We start from the raw sequence: 15,390 nt of genomic DNA, 5'->3' as shown, positions 1-15,390 counted from the left end.
ATACAATTCTAAATCCCATTACCCCCCTTGCTATCTAACTAAACTCTTTTGGGAGGTATGGCTTAAGTATGTTTTGTGTATGGACACTATTCTACAATCAACAACAGTTCTCAGTAAGCAATCCTTCACAAAAGAAATAAATATTTTAGGTCATGATATAATAAGCGATAAAAAGTTATTAACATCAATCTTAAAATTCATTACATTACTTCTTTTTTCACAAATCACAAGACGTATAAAATGGTTTCACGCGCTCAGCTTATAGAACTTCACTAGCACTGTATTATAATACTGAGGCAAGAATGAACAAAATCAAAATAATGTAATGAACATTTATCAGTTAAATAATATTCAAATTAAAAAAACTTCACCATCCTGAACCATAATTATAAGCTATACTATATGTAGTTGTAGTCTCATAGGTTGGAATTATGAATAAAGTTTAAATAAATGCAATTACATCAGAGATGATTGAAAACATGAAATTTCAGAACCTCATTAAATAAACAGAACTTAAAGAAAATAGAGTTTGTAAAGTAACAATAGGATAATAAATTTATGGTAAAAATGAACAAACAAAACTTATTATTTTTGATAAAAACTTTTTCTAGCTTTTATTTTTTATTTTACATAGTATTTTAAGCCGACATGCATTATATTTGATTCCAATTAATATACCAGATAAATAATAATATACGTTAAAAAAAGTTTAATACACACAAATAATACGCTAAAAGTACAAACAATGGTTTCTAATACGAATTTAATTGTGTTTTTGGATGTTTTAGAAGATTCAAACCTGAAGACTCAAAACAAGGATATAAAAGCTGGTTATCTCTGTTTAAAAATGTGATTAATAATTTATCTGGCTGATGAAACATCTGCTGGTTTGGAAATCACTGTTTAATTAACAAAAAATTCTGCAACATAACTATTTATTTTAACCGCTTAATTTGCTTAAGAAAGCTGAGACATTATTTTTGTAGTAAATGGCTAATGACCAATAAAGGAGCCATAAAAATAGATAAATAATAAATTGAACTTAAAGATGTATTTCAATACTCTCTCCAGACAGTGGACAGCTAACCTACCTATAGTTCTTCGGAAGATCTGAGTATTATTTTATGCAAGATGATGGGAAAGCAGTTTGTTGCCAGTTAAATTATACATTGATCTTAAATATATGCTGCAACAGACTACTTTTCGCCATAATAATAAGCCACCTGAAAAGATAATCAAAATAATTAAGATAAGCCATCTTAATTAACTCATAAAACAATTTTTTGATCATATAAAACAAATATTTTATATACATTCCTAGCATCTGGCATAATACATTGCGTACAATTATTTTACTAATCAAACAAGTAGTTTCTTTCGATTTTTAATTAAGACGGAAAGATTTTCTTTTAAGAAATAAAATAGTTTATCAACATACAATTTCTGCCTTTAACATTTTTTACACTTATATTGAAAATAAAATGAACAGTATTAAGAACAAAAAAACAATATGAATAAGTAAAATCACATCATAATAATGAAATCAATTCAATAAAGAAAATTAGATTAAAAAGAAATATGATAATGATCACAAACTCTGTTAAATGATTAATGTGAACCATGCTGAACCATAATTATATGCTATACTATATGTAGTTATAGTGTCATGGGTTGGAATTATGAATCAAGTTTAAATAAATGCAATTACGTCAGAGATGATTGAAAACATGAAATTTCAAAACCTCATTAAATAAATAGAACTTTATCAACCAAATGATTGATAAAGTAACCTAATAAACTAACCTAATTACAAATAAACTATGAAAAACACTCGATGATCCCCAGATTCTATGGCAGGTGAAGTATTCAATTGAACTAAAAATCATTCAGCATGCATATACACAGTGTATCACAAATTAATGAATACTCCTTAGAAATATATTCCAGTGATGAAATTAAGATAAAAGTTCTTAATAATATATTCAAAAACTCTTTATTTTTTAATCATACTTACTACATAGTTAATTTAAATTTAGTATTAAAGCAAAACTAGGGATTAGAATTTTACAAATTTACACTAATTTATGGTAAAATTAAACCGTAAGTCTAGTTATAAACTCTGTGAAAAATTTAGTTAAAATGTTTCAAAACTTAACTTATTTAATATAATAGTGCACTCTATATAATATAATAGTGATATTTATTAAGTAGCTTGTCAACAGAGATATTATTTGGTTTTTATTAAATAGCTTTATTAACTTAAATAATGTTAATTTCTCAAAATCTTTTATCATTAGGAATGTATAGCTCAGCAGGGCTACTCACAAATTTGTTTCAAATAAACTTGTTTATTTCTCTTTATTTATATATAGATTAATAACAATTTTAATTTTCTTCGTTGTTTAGTAGGAGACACTTTTCTATTTTTTGGGAATTTTTAAACTGAAAGAACATAAAAATTGGACATTTTAAGGTCCATTTCAATACACTCTTGTAGTATTTGTTACGAAAATGTTTGGTCTTGAAACAATTTATCTAAACATTTTAAAAATTGTTTATTTTACAAAAACACATCATAAGAGCGGCTATAGGATAATCTAGATTTTATCAGAGTAAAAAAATCTTTAAAGAAATAAATTTATGAACTCTATGACAAACTTACACAACTTACATATAAAAAAAAACGCCATTCTGCACATGAGCAGGAATACACGTATCTTTTCTATCCGTAACATCCCTTATGATATACGTAAATCAGTCGTAAATACCTGTAACATCGAAGGTATAAACTAACTTCTTGTAAACGTCAGTTTATACATAAATGTCGTCTATTATTAAACAAAATTCTGCGAAACATTAACAAAATAACCGAAAATCAAAACAAATTGAGACCTGGATGAAAACCAAATTTTATTTAAAAATAAATAATTTTTGTGTTAATCTTAACTTATTGGGGGAATGATTCATCATATGTAATATTTAGTAAGATTTAATGGTTCCTATGATTATAAAATATCTAATAACGTAATCTATTGTGTTAGAATATGAATTATGTAATTATTTCTATTGCTTTATTGTACTTTCTTTTTCCATTTATTTGTTATTTTTAAGTTATTTTATATTCTAAGTTAAACTAAAAGCATACATTCGTACTCCATGCTAGCACTCAAGCTTTTTTGCTATTCTAACGGAGCCTTTTCTACGATACTTTTAAATATATTTATAAAATTAAGATAAAAATATATTACATTCCTAAAATAGTAAATTGGTGTATTTGTGGCAATATACAAACAAATAAATAGTCGCTACTAGTCGTTAATAGTCGCGAGTAGTCCCTAGTAGATAGTAGTGGCTAGCAGACTGGCGGTAGTCGCTAATAGTAGTAGGTGGTCGTTAGTCGATAATTCGTTAGTGGTCGCTACTAGATGTGAATAGTTGTTACTAGTCGCTAGTAGACGCATTGGGCAGTCATTACTTAGGGACATGCTGTACTTCCTGCGGGGAAGGAAGGCGGGTAGGCGGCGGCTGGAAGAGCTTTTCCCTCCTCAACTAGTCACTAGTAAACGCTAATAGTCGCAAATCGCTATTATTCGCTAGTAGTGGCTACTAATTACTACTCGCTAGTAGTTGTTATTCGCTAATAGTCACCTGGCGCTAGTAATCGCTAGTCATTAGTAGTCGTTAGTTGTTGCAGTTCGCTAGTAGTAAGTAGACGCTATGTGTTGCTAGCTCATGCTAGTCGCATATAATCGCTAGTAGTAGCTAGTAGACGCAATAGTTGCTAGTAGTCGCCAGTAGCTAAAAATAACGAGATTTGCTAGGAGTCGTATGTGGTCGCTATCTCAAGTAGTAGTCGCTATTAGTTACTTGCCTTTAATAGTCACTAATAACCGCCAGTAGTCAATAATAGATGTATTCAGTACTCTATTCAGCAGTATATTCGAGTATTAGCTAACAGTCGTGAGTAGTCGCTAGTACCCGCTAATATAGGCTAGTATTAAGTAGTTGCTAGTTTTCGCTAGCAGACGCGAGTAATCACGTAACTAGTAGTTGCTTGTAGTCGCTAATATTTCCTAGTAGTCGCTAGTAATGGCTAGTTGCTAGCTGTCGCTAGTCGCTATTAAACCCTCGTAGTCGCTAGATAGTAGCGACTAGTCGCTATGTCTCTAGTAGTCACGAGTAGCTGCTAGCAGTCGCTTCTAATCGCTATTAGCTGCTAGTAGTCGCTTGTACTGGATAGTAGCTAGTAATGTGTAACCTTTCATGAGTATTCTCCGGAGAGAATCTGGATGCACGACTTTTAATGTCAAGTGTATATTTATCCATTCGTATAGCAACTCTTTTTTTTTACTGATTATGAAAATTGCCTAGATCCTTGTGTTACAAAAACTTTTGCTAGTAGTTGCTAGTATATAGTAGCTAGTAGTTGTTATAACTTACTGAGTGGCTAGTCTCTAGAACTGTAGTCGTTAATAGTGGCTAGTCGCTAGTTGTCTCTAGTACTGGCGTGCACTCGCTAGTAGTCTTAAACTGAATTGAACGATCAATTGGTACCTGACTTAACGTCACTTAACGTAGTACTTCATTTGGGGCCAAATAAAAACGACAGTATACCAACAAAAAATTAACACTAAAGAAGAGTTATTCATTAAAATACGAAGTGCTACTGAATTTATACGAAACAATCCTGAGTGATACGGAAAGCATAATGTTTATTAGGTACAGAGTAATACGATTTTCTGTCTATTTTTCAACTATTTTGCTTCAATAAAATAACAATTTTTAAAATTTTTATTTATTATTTAATGGTAAAAAAAACAAAAAAACTCGAGTTACAGTTCTGAGAACATGTTTTATCCTATTTCCCAGCTAAAATTACTTAAGAAACTACAACTTTACTCCGTAATTTGGGTCCCAAAAATTACAGTAGGCTTCTTTGTATTAGGAGGTGAAATCCAGGCGAAATCTTTTGCTAGACGTAACTGAAAAACAAAGAGTTTCCAGACCTATGTTTATATAAATTTTTTTCATTATTTTTACCAGTAGAACATGTCCTGAAAGTTTCTTCATTTCTTCATTGGACACTGTATTACAATTACAATGTACATGTCATATTAAATTTTTATTTGGTATTTATATTTTGTATTATATTAATAATATAGAAAGAGATTATTGCTGTCTTTTTTTTGTTTGTTTTTTCTGGATATAGATTTTGAAATATTTACAAAAAACTTCATTGTAAATAATTTATATCAGAACATACGTGCATATAATGAACAAAAATGTGAAATATCAATCTCAATCATCTATTTTGCAAAGAAAATAATATATATGACAATGTATATTCCTTTTTTCTAATTGTACCATCATTACAGCTGTAAAATATTCCTTTTCCAAATAATAGTGGACAAGTGTAAGTGAGCACAGATCTCCATGTATATGAATAAATTTTCATACTGCCACTACAGTACGGAACACATGGTGTTTATACACCTCAAGTGTATTAATGATTTTTGTAAGTATTGTAAATAGCCTCAAGTAACAATTAAAAAAGTACCAATATTAAAGATAGATCGATGGTGCTGCAATCAAATTACGTGTACAAAGCCTAGACTTTAAGTTGGGTACTGCACTAGAAAGATCAGTACAAGACCATAGGTAAATCCCCAAGCAAAATCCATAGTCAGTGCGCTAACAAATTTTCTAACTATAGAATATTTAGTATTTTATAGGGAAGGTTGATGAAAATATTTTCAGTTGTTTTTTTTAAAAAGTGGTATTTATGGTAAACTAATTAAAAATCAAGAAAATAAAATTGCATTTAAATATGAATGTATAATAGAAAAAAGTAATGGAGAATAATGGAACTCAACATATCTTAAAAAAAAAATAGAATAATTGAGAATTAAAATAAAACTTATAATACAACTTAAAATTAAAACTTATAATATAAAATACAAGAAATGAAAGCACGAGTCATTTGCATTGGACTTGTGTATTAAAAAAAAACAAAAATTATTTTAAAGAATTGAAAATAAGGGAAATTAAATGAAAGCAATTAAACTGAAATTACTACTATAAGAATACATATTATATATGTACTACGTAAATAATATTAATACATAAATGGAAATATGACAAATTTGTTATATTTAAGAAAGAATGAAAATTACTTGGGAAGAATAGAAAAGAATGTACTTCATATAGCAAAGTCTTTCCACCTTTCTAAGAATGAAACTAGAGAGCATGACAGTTTTCAGTTATGAATAAACTTTTATCAGTGTAAATAGATAATTTATGTAACAAAAAGAAAAGAATACCAATAGTAATTTCTTGGGTTTTTGGAATTTTGCTTCGATAGTAAGACAATTTGGCTGTTATTACATTACACAATATAAATAATACATTTTAAAAATATGAAAATTATCTGCAGGAAGGAATTCTACCTATCCAGCTCATCAAAGATGTTAATTAAATGAACTGCACTAATTTAAATATGGTCTTTAAGTATATTAGGTACTTGAAAATGCATAATGGTGTTACCAGTAAGAACTAATTCTTTGATACTTTAAAAATTAAGGGAATCTTGATCCAAAAGAATAAGAAGCAATGAAGTACGTATGAGTTTTCGTGAGTGTGAATATAATGTATAGGAAAATATACGTTATGAATATTAAAAATAAAATTATAAATTTTTGTGTTAAAAATTATTCAATTTAAAAATTTTAAGTTTTTAAGATTATTGAAATCAAAACTTAACCACATTATTCAAACTTTAGGCACGGTAAAAGTTTTAATCCTCGCTATTAACTAATCCAGTGAAGTTAGTAGGATTCTAAACTTAATTCTATATCTGCACTAAGACAAGTAAGAGCAACAGGGGTAAAAATGCCACTAAATGAATAGCCTCATCAGCCTGTAGCATTATTTATAAGTTGTTTTCAAAAAATAGGTCAATTTTTTTTTTTAAATAACAGATCTTCATTTTCTCTAAGTCAATTGATTTTTTAATTTACGTAATGATTCTTCTTATACTGAATGCAGTTGTATATTAAAAAAAAAAAAAAAATTAACATGGCATTCAAAATAACAAGGTTATTGCATTATCAATTGGTTTTAATTCCACTTGGGGGACTAATTATTTGATTAATGGTTTATGGAGGATTACCATTTCAGTCAGAATGATAATTATGATAATAAAATGGAAAATTCTGTAATTTGGCTCACACAAGAAATTAACACTACACTTATTATTTAACAACTAAATCTTTTGTTTTGTGCCAAGAAGCTTTTCAATAGCAGTTCACCGGTAAGAATATACGAAATAAATCTTTGATTCATCGTTTCATCAAGAAATATAGAGGGACTGGTTCCATTTGCAATCAGAGACGTAGCCGGAAACATTCACTACCTAATGATGAAACTTTGGAAGATGTTGGGGTAAGCTTTTTAAACTCTCCTAACAAATGATTATGAAAATTTGTGCAATAAAAAGGAATATCTCTGTTTAGTGTCTTTAATGCTACATTAATCGTTGTAATGATCGCTACTGGAGCTCTAACAATCCTCACATAATCCATTCATGGTTTCTACACCCACAGAAAATTGGTGTGTGGTATATAATTTCCAGATGAAGAATAATTTCGAGAGTTATAGCGTTCAAGTCCTAGTAAAGCCAGTTATTTTTACATGGATTTGAATACTAGATTGTGGATACCGGTGTTCTTTGGTGGTTGGGTTTCAATTAACCACACATCTCAGGAATGGTCGAACTGAGAATGTACAAGACTACACTTCATTTACACTCATACATATCATCCTCATTCATCCTCTGAAGAATTATCTAAATGGTAGTTACCGGAGGATAAACAGGAAAAAGAAAGAAAAGATGAAGAATAATTAATCCACCGAGTTGGTCTAGTAGTGAACGCGTCTTCCCAAATCAGCTGATTTGGAAGTCGAGAGTTTCAACATTCAAATCCCAATAAAGACAATTACTTTTATATGGATTTGAATATTAGATCATGGGTACCGGTGTTCTTTGATGGTTGGGTTTCAATTAAACGCACATCCCAGGGAATGGTGAACCTGAAACTGTACGAAACTACACTTCATTTACATTCATACGTATCATCCTCTGAAGTAATACCTTATGGTGGTTCCGAAGACTAAGCAAAAAAGAAAGAAGGTTATGTTGATTCGAAGTTCGGTACACGGAACTGTTACCTAAGCTAACATAACCATAAACTAAACTGAATTTCATTTAAATCAAGTTATTTACTGCGTAAATAATATATATTGCACTTAACCTAACCTAAGTTTCACATAAGCTTAATCTAACGTAATTTATTCTTAAGTGAATCTAATTTCATTCTTAACTTAACTAACAAACAACCAAATTATTTAGTCCGAAAATAATGAATATTACACTTATACCGTGTTGAATTACGAAATTTTAGGTGACGGTACTGTGCGACTTACGAGAGACGTAACTCAAGTAAAATGCGTTTCCGACTAATAGTTTCAATTGTAATAATTAACTTATGTTCTAAATAAGGTATATTCCAAATTTCATCAATATTAGAGATTAGTTCCTAATTGTATAATTACCTTAATATAAATCCTTAAAATATTTATGCCTTTGTATACCTTTTGCTATTTGATAATTTATTTGTTCTTAATTTATTCCAAATTTTTTTAAAATATCATCTTCTAACTGATTAATTAGTACAGAATAAGTAGCCAACATCATTAGTGCCTGGATAAAAAAATACAAAAACAAACAGTGAGTAAAAATCTGTACAACTTATGCTACTACTACACTAAACAACTAAGTAATATAAAAAATCAGCATTTACAAAAAAATAATATTATGCAGGTACTATATAACAAAATTATACAGTGAAACTTTCCTTAACGGATACTTCCCAATAATGGACCTTCTAAATAATGGTCCCGGATAATGAATAAATGAATATACCTACAAAAACTATTCAATCAAGTTCTGAAAAAAGGGACAGCAGCAATAAAACTTGTGTTTTCCTTGTTCTGTTTTATACTCAGTGCGTCTAAATTGTTTATCTGTTGTGATTACATCACTTTCCGCCTAGTCGTTGATGTTATGATTTCAATCAATTCATCTTCCAGCGTGATTCATCAGTTGTATAAATATTTTTTTCCTTTTTTAGCCTCTGGGAATTACCGTTCAGATATTACTTCAGAGGACGATATGCATGCGTAAATGAAGTGTAGTCTTGTACAGTCTCAGTTCGACCATTCCTGAGATGAACACGAATTGAAATTCAATCACCAAAGAACACCGGTATCCACGATCTAGTATTAAAATCCGTATAAAAACAATTGACTTTAATAGGACTTGAACGCTGGAACTGTTGACTTCCAAATCAGCTGATCTGAGAAGACGCGTTCACCAGTAGACTAACCCGGTGGGTTCAGTTGCATAAGTTTATATTGTACATTAAACACGTGTAATATTTTCGTAACGGTATAGTACCGTATTATTTCTTTCGTACATTTTCTATACGTACGTTTACTGTACGTTCAGTTTTGTGCATTTTATAAAAATCGTTACCGCAATTTATAATATCTCAAAGTCATAAACACTTGGCATTAAAAGGAAAAATATGAGTTATAAATATCTACGGAAAAGAAAAACTCAGTGTGCGTGATATGGCTAAACATCTTGATGTCGGGAAAACTGAGATAAGCGATATCTTAAAAAACAAATCTTATATCGTAAAGTCACGAACTGAAAATGGCAATCAATTAAGCAAACGTGAATTTCCTAAAATGTTAGGCTTAGCGGTTGGCCATTTGACTTATGAATGATTTTGCAGGACTCATGCTAATAACATTCCGGACTCTGGAACTTTGATACGTGTGAAAGCCCTAGAAATTGCTAAAGAACTCGGTTACGATGAGTTTAACGCATTAGGGAATTGGTTAGATAAATTCCGAATTAGACATAAAGTTTCATATAAAAATGTTTCCGGTGATGCTGGTGTTGTAGATGAGCATTTGGTGTCAGTAAGAGGTAATTCTGTACTAGTAGTTAATTTTATTAGTCGATTTTAGTAGTACAGTATTTTCTTTTTTTAAATTTAAATATGAACTTAAGAGGACAGTGTTTTATTTTCAGAAAAACAACAAAAAACAAATTGATTTTACAAAGTAGTATTAATTTGCAACTAATTTTTTATAATTTTAATTTACATGAAATAAATGCACAATACTGTTCTATTCAAAGTTTTCTTTTCTGTACAATAACCGAACATAATACTACATTCGCCTTTTTCTGACTAGTGAACGCCTTTAAATAACGGACAGATTGTTGTTCCCAAGCCGTGTCCGATACTGGGAAGTTATACTGTAATTTCTTAACATAGGTGGACATTATTAAACATATGGATGCAAACAGAATTTATATATAAAACAGGTCACATTTCTCATCTTATACGCCTGATAAATTCATTCTAAATATGTATCTTTGTCATTAAAATGAAATGCCTACTATAACTTTGGCTTTAATCAAAATATAACTGCAGCAAAATTAGCGATTATAATATTAAGTAACCCATTTGGCCATTCTGAAAATTACGTACAACAGATTGGACAGAAAAGATACTTACATTAAGATATCTAAATTTGTAATACATAAAAAAATAGAGGATTAGTTCATGATAAAATGAATTTACCGACTTTTTGAAGAAAAGTACGGTATTCTTTCGGTGGGACTAGGATGTGAAATCGAATTTCTTTATCTTTTGATGTATGAGAAGTATGAAAATACTACTCACTTAAAATCTAATTTTCTTATATATTTAAATAAGGAATATTTTTATAAGTACCATCTGCCGTCGCCGAATGGAACTTACTAACCTTATGGTAGCCCTCAAAAAGGGCTGTTTTTTCATCGATTAATTTCAACAGCTCATTGTAATTACTAACCTTATGGTATTTTTTATTATAATAGTTTTTTTTTTAATTTTAATTAAAATGTGACCTAAAGAGAGTTGAATTTTTTGAATTCATGGTAATATTGCTTTGAATTGTTTCATTACAGAAACTTAATCGACTGAAATTTAAAAAGAATACCTATTCTTTTTATTGGATTAAATGGAATCTAATTCTCATATACATAGTGTTTAACAAATCATAAAAAAACTACTTTTTTATATTAAGCAACGTTTACTCTCTACTTCTTTATTTTTATATTTTGTTTTTATTTTCCTAATGTGTTCGTTGGAATTTACTCAACTAAAGAACAATTAGCAACCCCCTCCCCCAACCAAACCAAACGTGAAGAAGATGATACGTATAACATGTAAATAGGTGCAGTCTTGTACAAACTCAGGCCGACCATCTCTGAGAATCCCCAACCATCAAAGTACACCGGTATCCTCTGGGTAATATTCAGATCCGTATAAAACCAATTATCCTTTTCTAGGATTTGAACCTCAGAACCTTCGACTTCGAAAATCAGCTGTTAAATAACTGATTTGTAAGGACGAGTTAACCGTTAAACTAACCCGGTGGGTTAACTCTCTACTTTTGATTGTCAGAATGAAATCAGATGGTTTTTAATTAAGATACAATAATCCAACACTAAGGAGTAATGACAACAAAAAAAGAGAAAGATATTCCAAATCATCTTCGTAAACAATAAAAATGTTTTGTTTTAAAAAAAAACTTTGAATAGGTTTTACCTGGTAAAATTTTACAAAAGGTCTACAAGAGAATCTTCATCTACAAAAAAAAAAACTTCCAAATTAGATCATTTGGTAAAGCGTATAGCCTGACAATATTCTCTACGCTAAAAAACCTCCTCCTTTTTTGAATTAAATTAAAATTGTATTATTCACACAACAATAGAGATATTTAATTTTTATAAACATGAAAGGCTTTTAATTTAAATTGTTTTATAACGTTAATTTTCTAATTTAACATCATTTTAGTATAATCAGCATAACACCGATGTTATTTGCACTATTAAAAACAACGTATTTTCCATAACAATAAAGATAATAAAGTTTTTATCAAATTTTTAAGAACAGTTTCTGAGAAATTCAGCTTTAATATTTTACAAATATAATCACCGTTTTTATGTAACAAAATTCAGTAATTTTTGCATTCCGCTAAGACTGATGTATTATATCTGCAGTGCATAAGGTTAATATAACAAATAAGAAAAAAGTTACTCTATTTCGAGATTTTTTTTAAATAAATACAGAGTACTTATTTTATTTTATCAAACTGATTATTTATTGCAGTTTAAAAAGATATTTCCGCATAGTTGACTAATAATAATTAACAGAATAATTGTTCCATTTCTAAAAAATAAGGTTTTTTATTTAATTAATATTTTTTTTCTATTTTTCATTTATCATTTAATATATTTATTGTTAAATTTTTATTGTTTGACCTTCGTTAATTAAAACTGAATAATTCAGCGAATCAAAAATGTATTACGCACGGCCCATACAATTAATAGTTATTATAAAGTATTGTAATTATTATAAAAGCCCGTTTTTTCTTTGGCGATTAGTTTAAAGCTGAATAATAATAATAATTGCCTTTTCTTTCTTTTCGTTTCTCTTTATTTCTTTCCTTTTTTTCACCATTCCTTAGCGGGGACTGGCCCCGAAATAGCCGAGCAAATCCGGTTCTGGAGGATAGTTAGGATATTCCAGATTTCTGATAATAACAGTTTTTTTTTTTTCAGCTTAAAGCCCTTTTTACTTTTGTTTGTGGCCGTAAAGTACACCAGTGGATGTGTTAACAACTCATCTACCGTGAATTCCTTTTTCCAATAACGCGCAGAAAAAGCCCTTGGATAAAGTGTCTGTTACTGGATCCACAACCGGCAAACTGAAACGGCTTATTCATTCTAGGGAAGGGAACGGCTGGACTCTGCCTCAGTTGGTTAGTAAGTAGATACTTAAGATTGTCTTAGGCTGCACGGAATGTTGCTCATTATTACGAATTTCTTTTCTTAAAATTACGAAGATGGAAATTGATATGAGACAATGCGTTATGCAGTTGTATAGGACTATGAATGACCGTTTTCCTCGATTACAAACTTAGACTTTCAGAACATTCTTGATTAGCGGAGTTCATTATTTGTTTCTAATCGCTTGATTGTAGATGTCATGGCGAGGTTCAGGCAGAAAGAATCGAGGGAGTTCGGATTGAATTCTTATTTATATCGTGCTTAGGCGGATTAGTTCTGTAAGTAGAAGGAAAGAACTAACCGAGTCCTCGTTAAATTTGAACGTGTGATTACTCGTACTGACATGTTTTGCTGTCAGTAAGGTCGAAAATTGGAAGACACCATATATTACTCAACCTCCTATCATTTATAATGTATTAACATCTATCCTATGTGCTAAGGTCAATGCATATCTGGAAAGGCATCAGGTGATACCAGAGGAACAAAAAGGTTGTTTGATTGCCAGGATTGTAGGGGTTGAAAGTAATAGTTGGTTATTGATGGTGCCATATCTGGTGTGGTCAGCCTGAATACGCCATATATTGATTAGAGGAAGGTTTTAATTCAATGTCACTCTCCTGGCTTTGTAGGTGCAAGGGCTGTACATGGTAGATCTCCCGTAATCATTAAGATTTTGAGAAGGATTATGGGAAAATGGCAAACGTGTCTTAAGCTGTGTACCCCGAATAAGTCTCCAACAGTAATAATGCTATAAACATTCGCCAAAGAATCTTTTAAGGCGATGCCTTGAGTTCTTTTCAGTTTTGCTTGGCACTGAACCCGCTGTCAACAGTGAACAGATTTTACAATAGAGTACTACTGAAATCTGTTTATAAAGGTTTCCAGATGGGAAAATATATTTACAGCCATCTCATGTATGTAGATGATAATACTTTTTTACGACATTGAAGGCGATTTGAAACGATTTGTTAAGCCGGTTGAACGGTTCGGTTCAGATATGCTCATGAAGGGATGTGACTGCCATGAGATGAGTAGTGGTAATTTTATCTACACTGTTTACGGCTAATAAATATTGAAGGTAGCTTTGTTTTGATTTCAAACAGGTGTTTATAAAGGTGAACATTTATTAATCAGATCTATAAAATAAAAAAAAGCAGCGGTGCGAATCAGTAACTGCAGCTAGTGCTAAAAAATAATAATTTTTGCATTGACTCCGTAGGGGAAGACACCCATCATGTGATAGTTTCGATTGCCACGCCACCCCCTCCGTACCTAGCCATTATGGGCTTTTACCGGAGGTCATCTTCAAAAACCTCGGCAAAAGGCATTTCTTAACCTTGTTCTTGTCTCAGTCAGGATGCCACCGATCCGATTGCAACATGTGACATTCCCATCGGTGTACTACTATTCCAAATAAAAAAAAAACAAAACACATCTTATGTTAGTCTCAAACAAGACTGAATAAACAAAATAAGAAAAAGGAACTGAAATCCACTACCTACTCGAAGGAAAAAAGTGAGTTCAGCACGCAATACAATAAAACAAAACGAAAACAACAATGAAACTACAGAACACAAACCAACAACAAAAACTTAGCAAATACAAAACAAAAAAGAAGGCGGAAAAACCCAGTCGGCACCCTAAATCCACTCGGCAATCCTTTCTTTTGCCAAATAGTGTATGAAATTCTAAAATATTATCCATTCGGCCTCGTTTCGCCAATTGACACGGAGATCTAACGCCGAGCCGACAGATAGTATCCGTGAGCATCAACTCATACTTGGAAAAAACGTACAGAACATGATGTACATCGTCCAATTGTCCGCATTATGGACGCATTCTTGAGTCCATCAAGCTGAATCTCTGAAGCCTGTCCCGGCAAACGCCATGCTCAGAAATATATTGCGTCATGTACTTATTCGGGTGTACCCAAGAGGCGCTCTGCAAACTTTTGACATCAGGGAAGAGGCTATACGAATAACGCCCTTCTGTTGCCTCATCCTACCTAACTTCCCACAATTCAAAACCACGTAAATCAATCTCTTTCACTTTTTCCGAAGTCAACTCACCAGACTTCTGAGAATATAACGTTACTAACCGATGAGAAAGTAGATTTGTTAAGTTTGAAGTAAGACGCTGCGCTGACAGAGACTGGCGCACCTTTAAATTGCAGTAACCATATTTCGATCTGTTAAAAAAATAATAAAAACATATATTAAAGGAATATATTACATCAGTATAGAAAAAAAATTAAATCTAATTTTAAATAATGATAAATAATTATGCTTAATGTTGCATATAAATGTAAAATGTAACGCATACAATAAATTATTTTTGTTTCTTGCATTTAGTGAAGATATTTTTCGTGGCACATTGAACTACATTATTTTTAGATTTGTGGAGAAAAAAATGCATAGAAA

The 15,390-nt window shown here is 30.7% G+C and overlaps 1 protein-coding gene across 1 annotated transcript in view; it reads right to left on the bottom strand.

Annotated features, from left to right (window-relative positions):
- Positions 1 to 648: 648 nt before the first annotated feature.
- The window catches only part of LOC142328326 (uncharacterized), a 29,759-nt gene continuing 15,017 nt past the window's right edge, over positions 649 to 15,390 (bottom strand). The window contains exons 4-7 of the mRNA XM_075372033.1: positions 15,069 to 15,158; positions 8,611 to 8,758; positions 2,672 to 2,768; positions 649 to 1,223 (exon numbers count right to left, since the gene is read on the bottom strand). Coding sequence (XP_075228148.1) covers positions 8,678 to 8,758; positions 15,069 to 15,158 — 171 coding nt within the window. The 3' untranslated portion in view covers positions 649 to 1,223; positions 2,672 to 2,768; positions 8,611 to 8,677. The remainder of the gene's footprint in view (positions 1,224 to 2,671; positions 2,769 to 8,610; positions 8,759 to 15,068; positions 15,159 to 15,390) is intronic.

This window comes from Lycorma delicatula, chromosome 7 (genome assembly GCF_047948215.1).
Source record: "Lycorma delicatula isolate Av1 chromosome 7, ASM4794821v1, whole genome shotgun sequence".
Taxonomy (NCBI): Eukaryota; Metazoa; Arthropoda; class Insecta; order Hemiptera; family Fulgoridae; genus Lycorma; species Lycorma delicatula.
The sequence above is the reverse complement of the archived record's forward strand: the minus strand, read 5'-3'. Positions and strand labels throughout refer to the sequence as shown.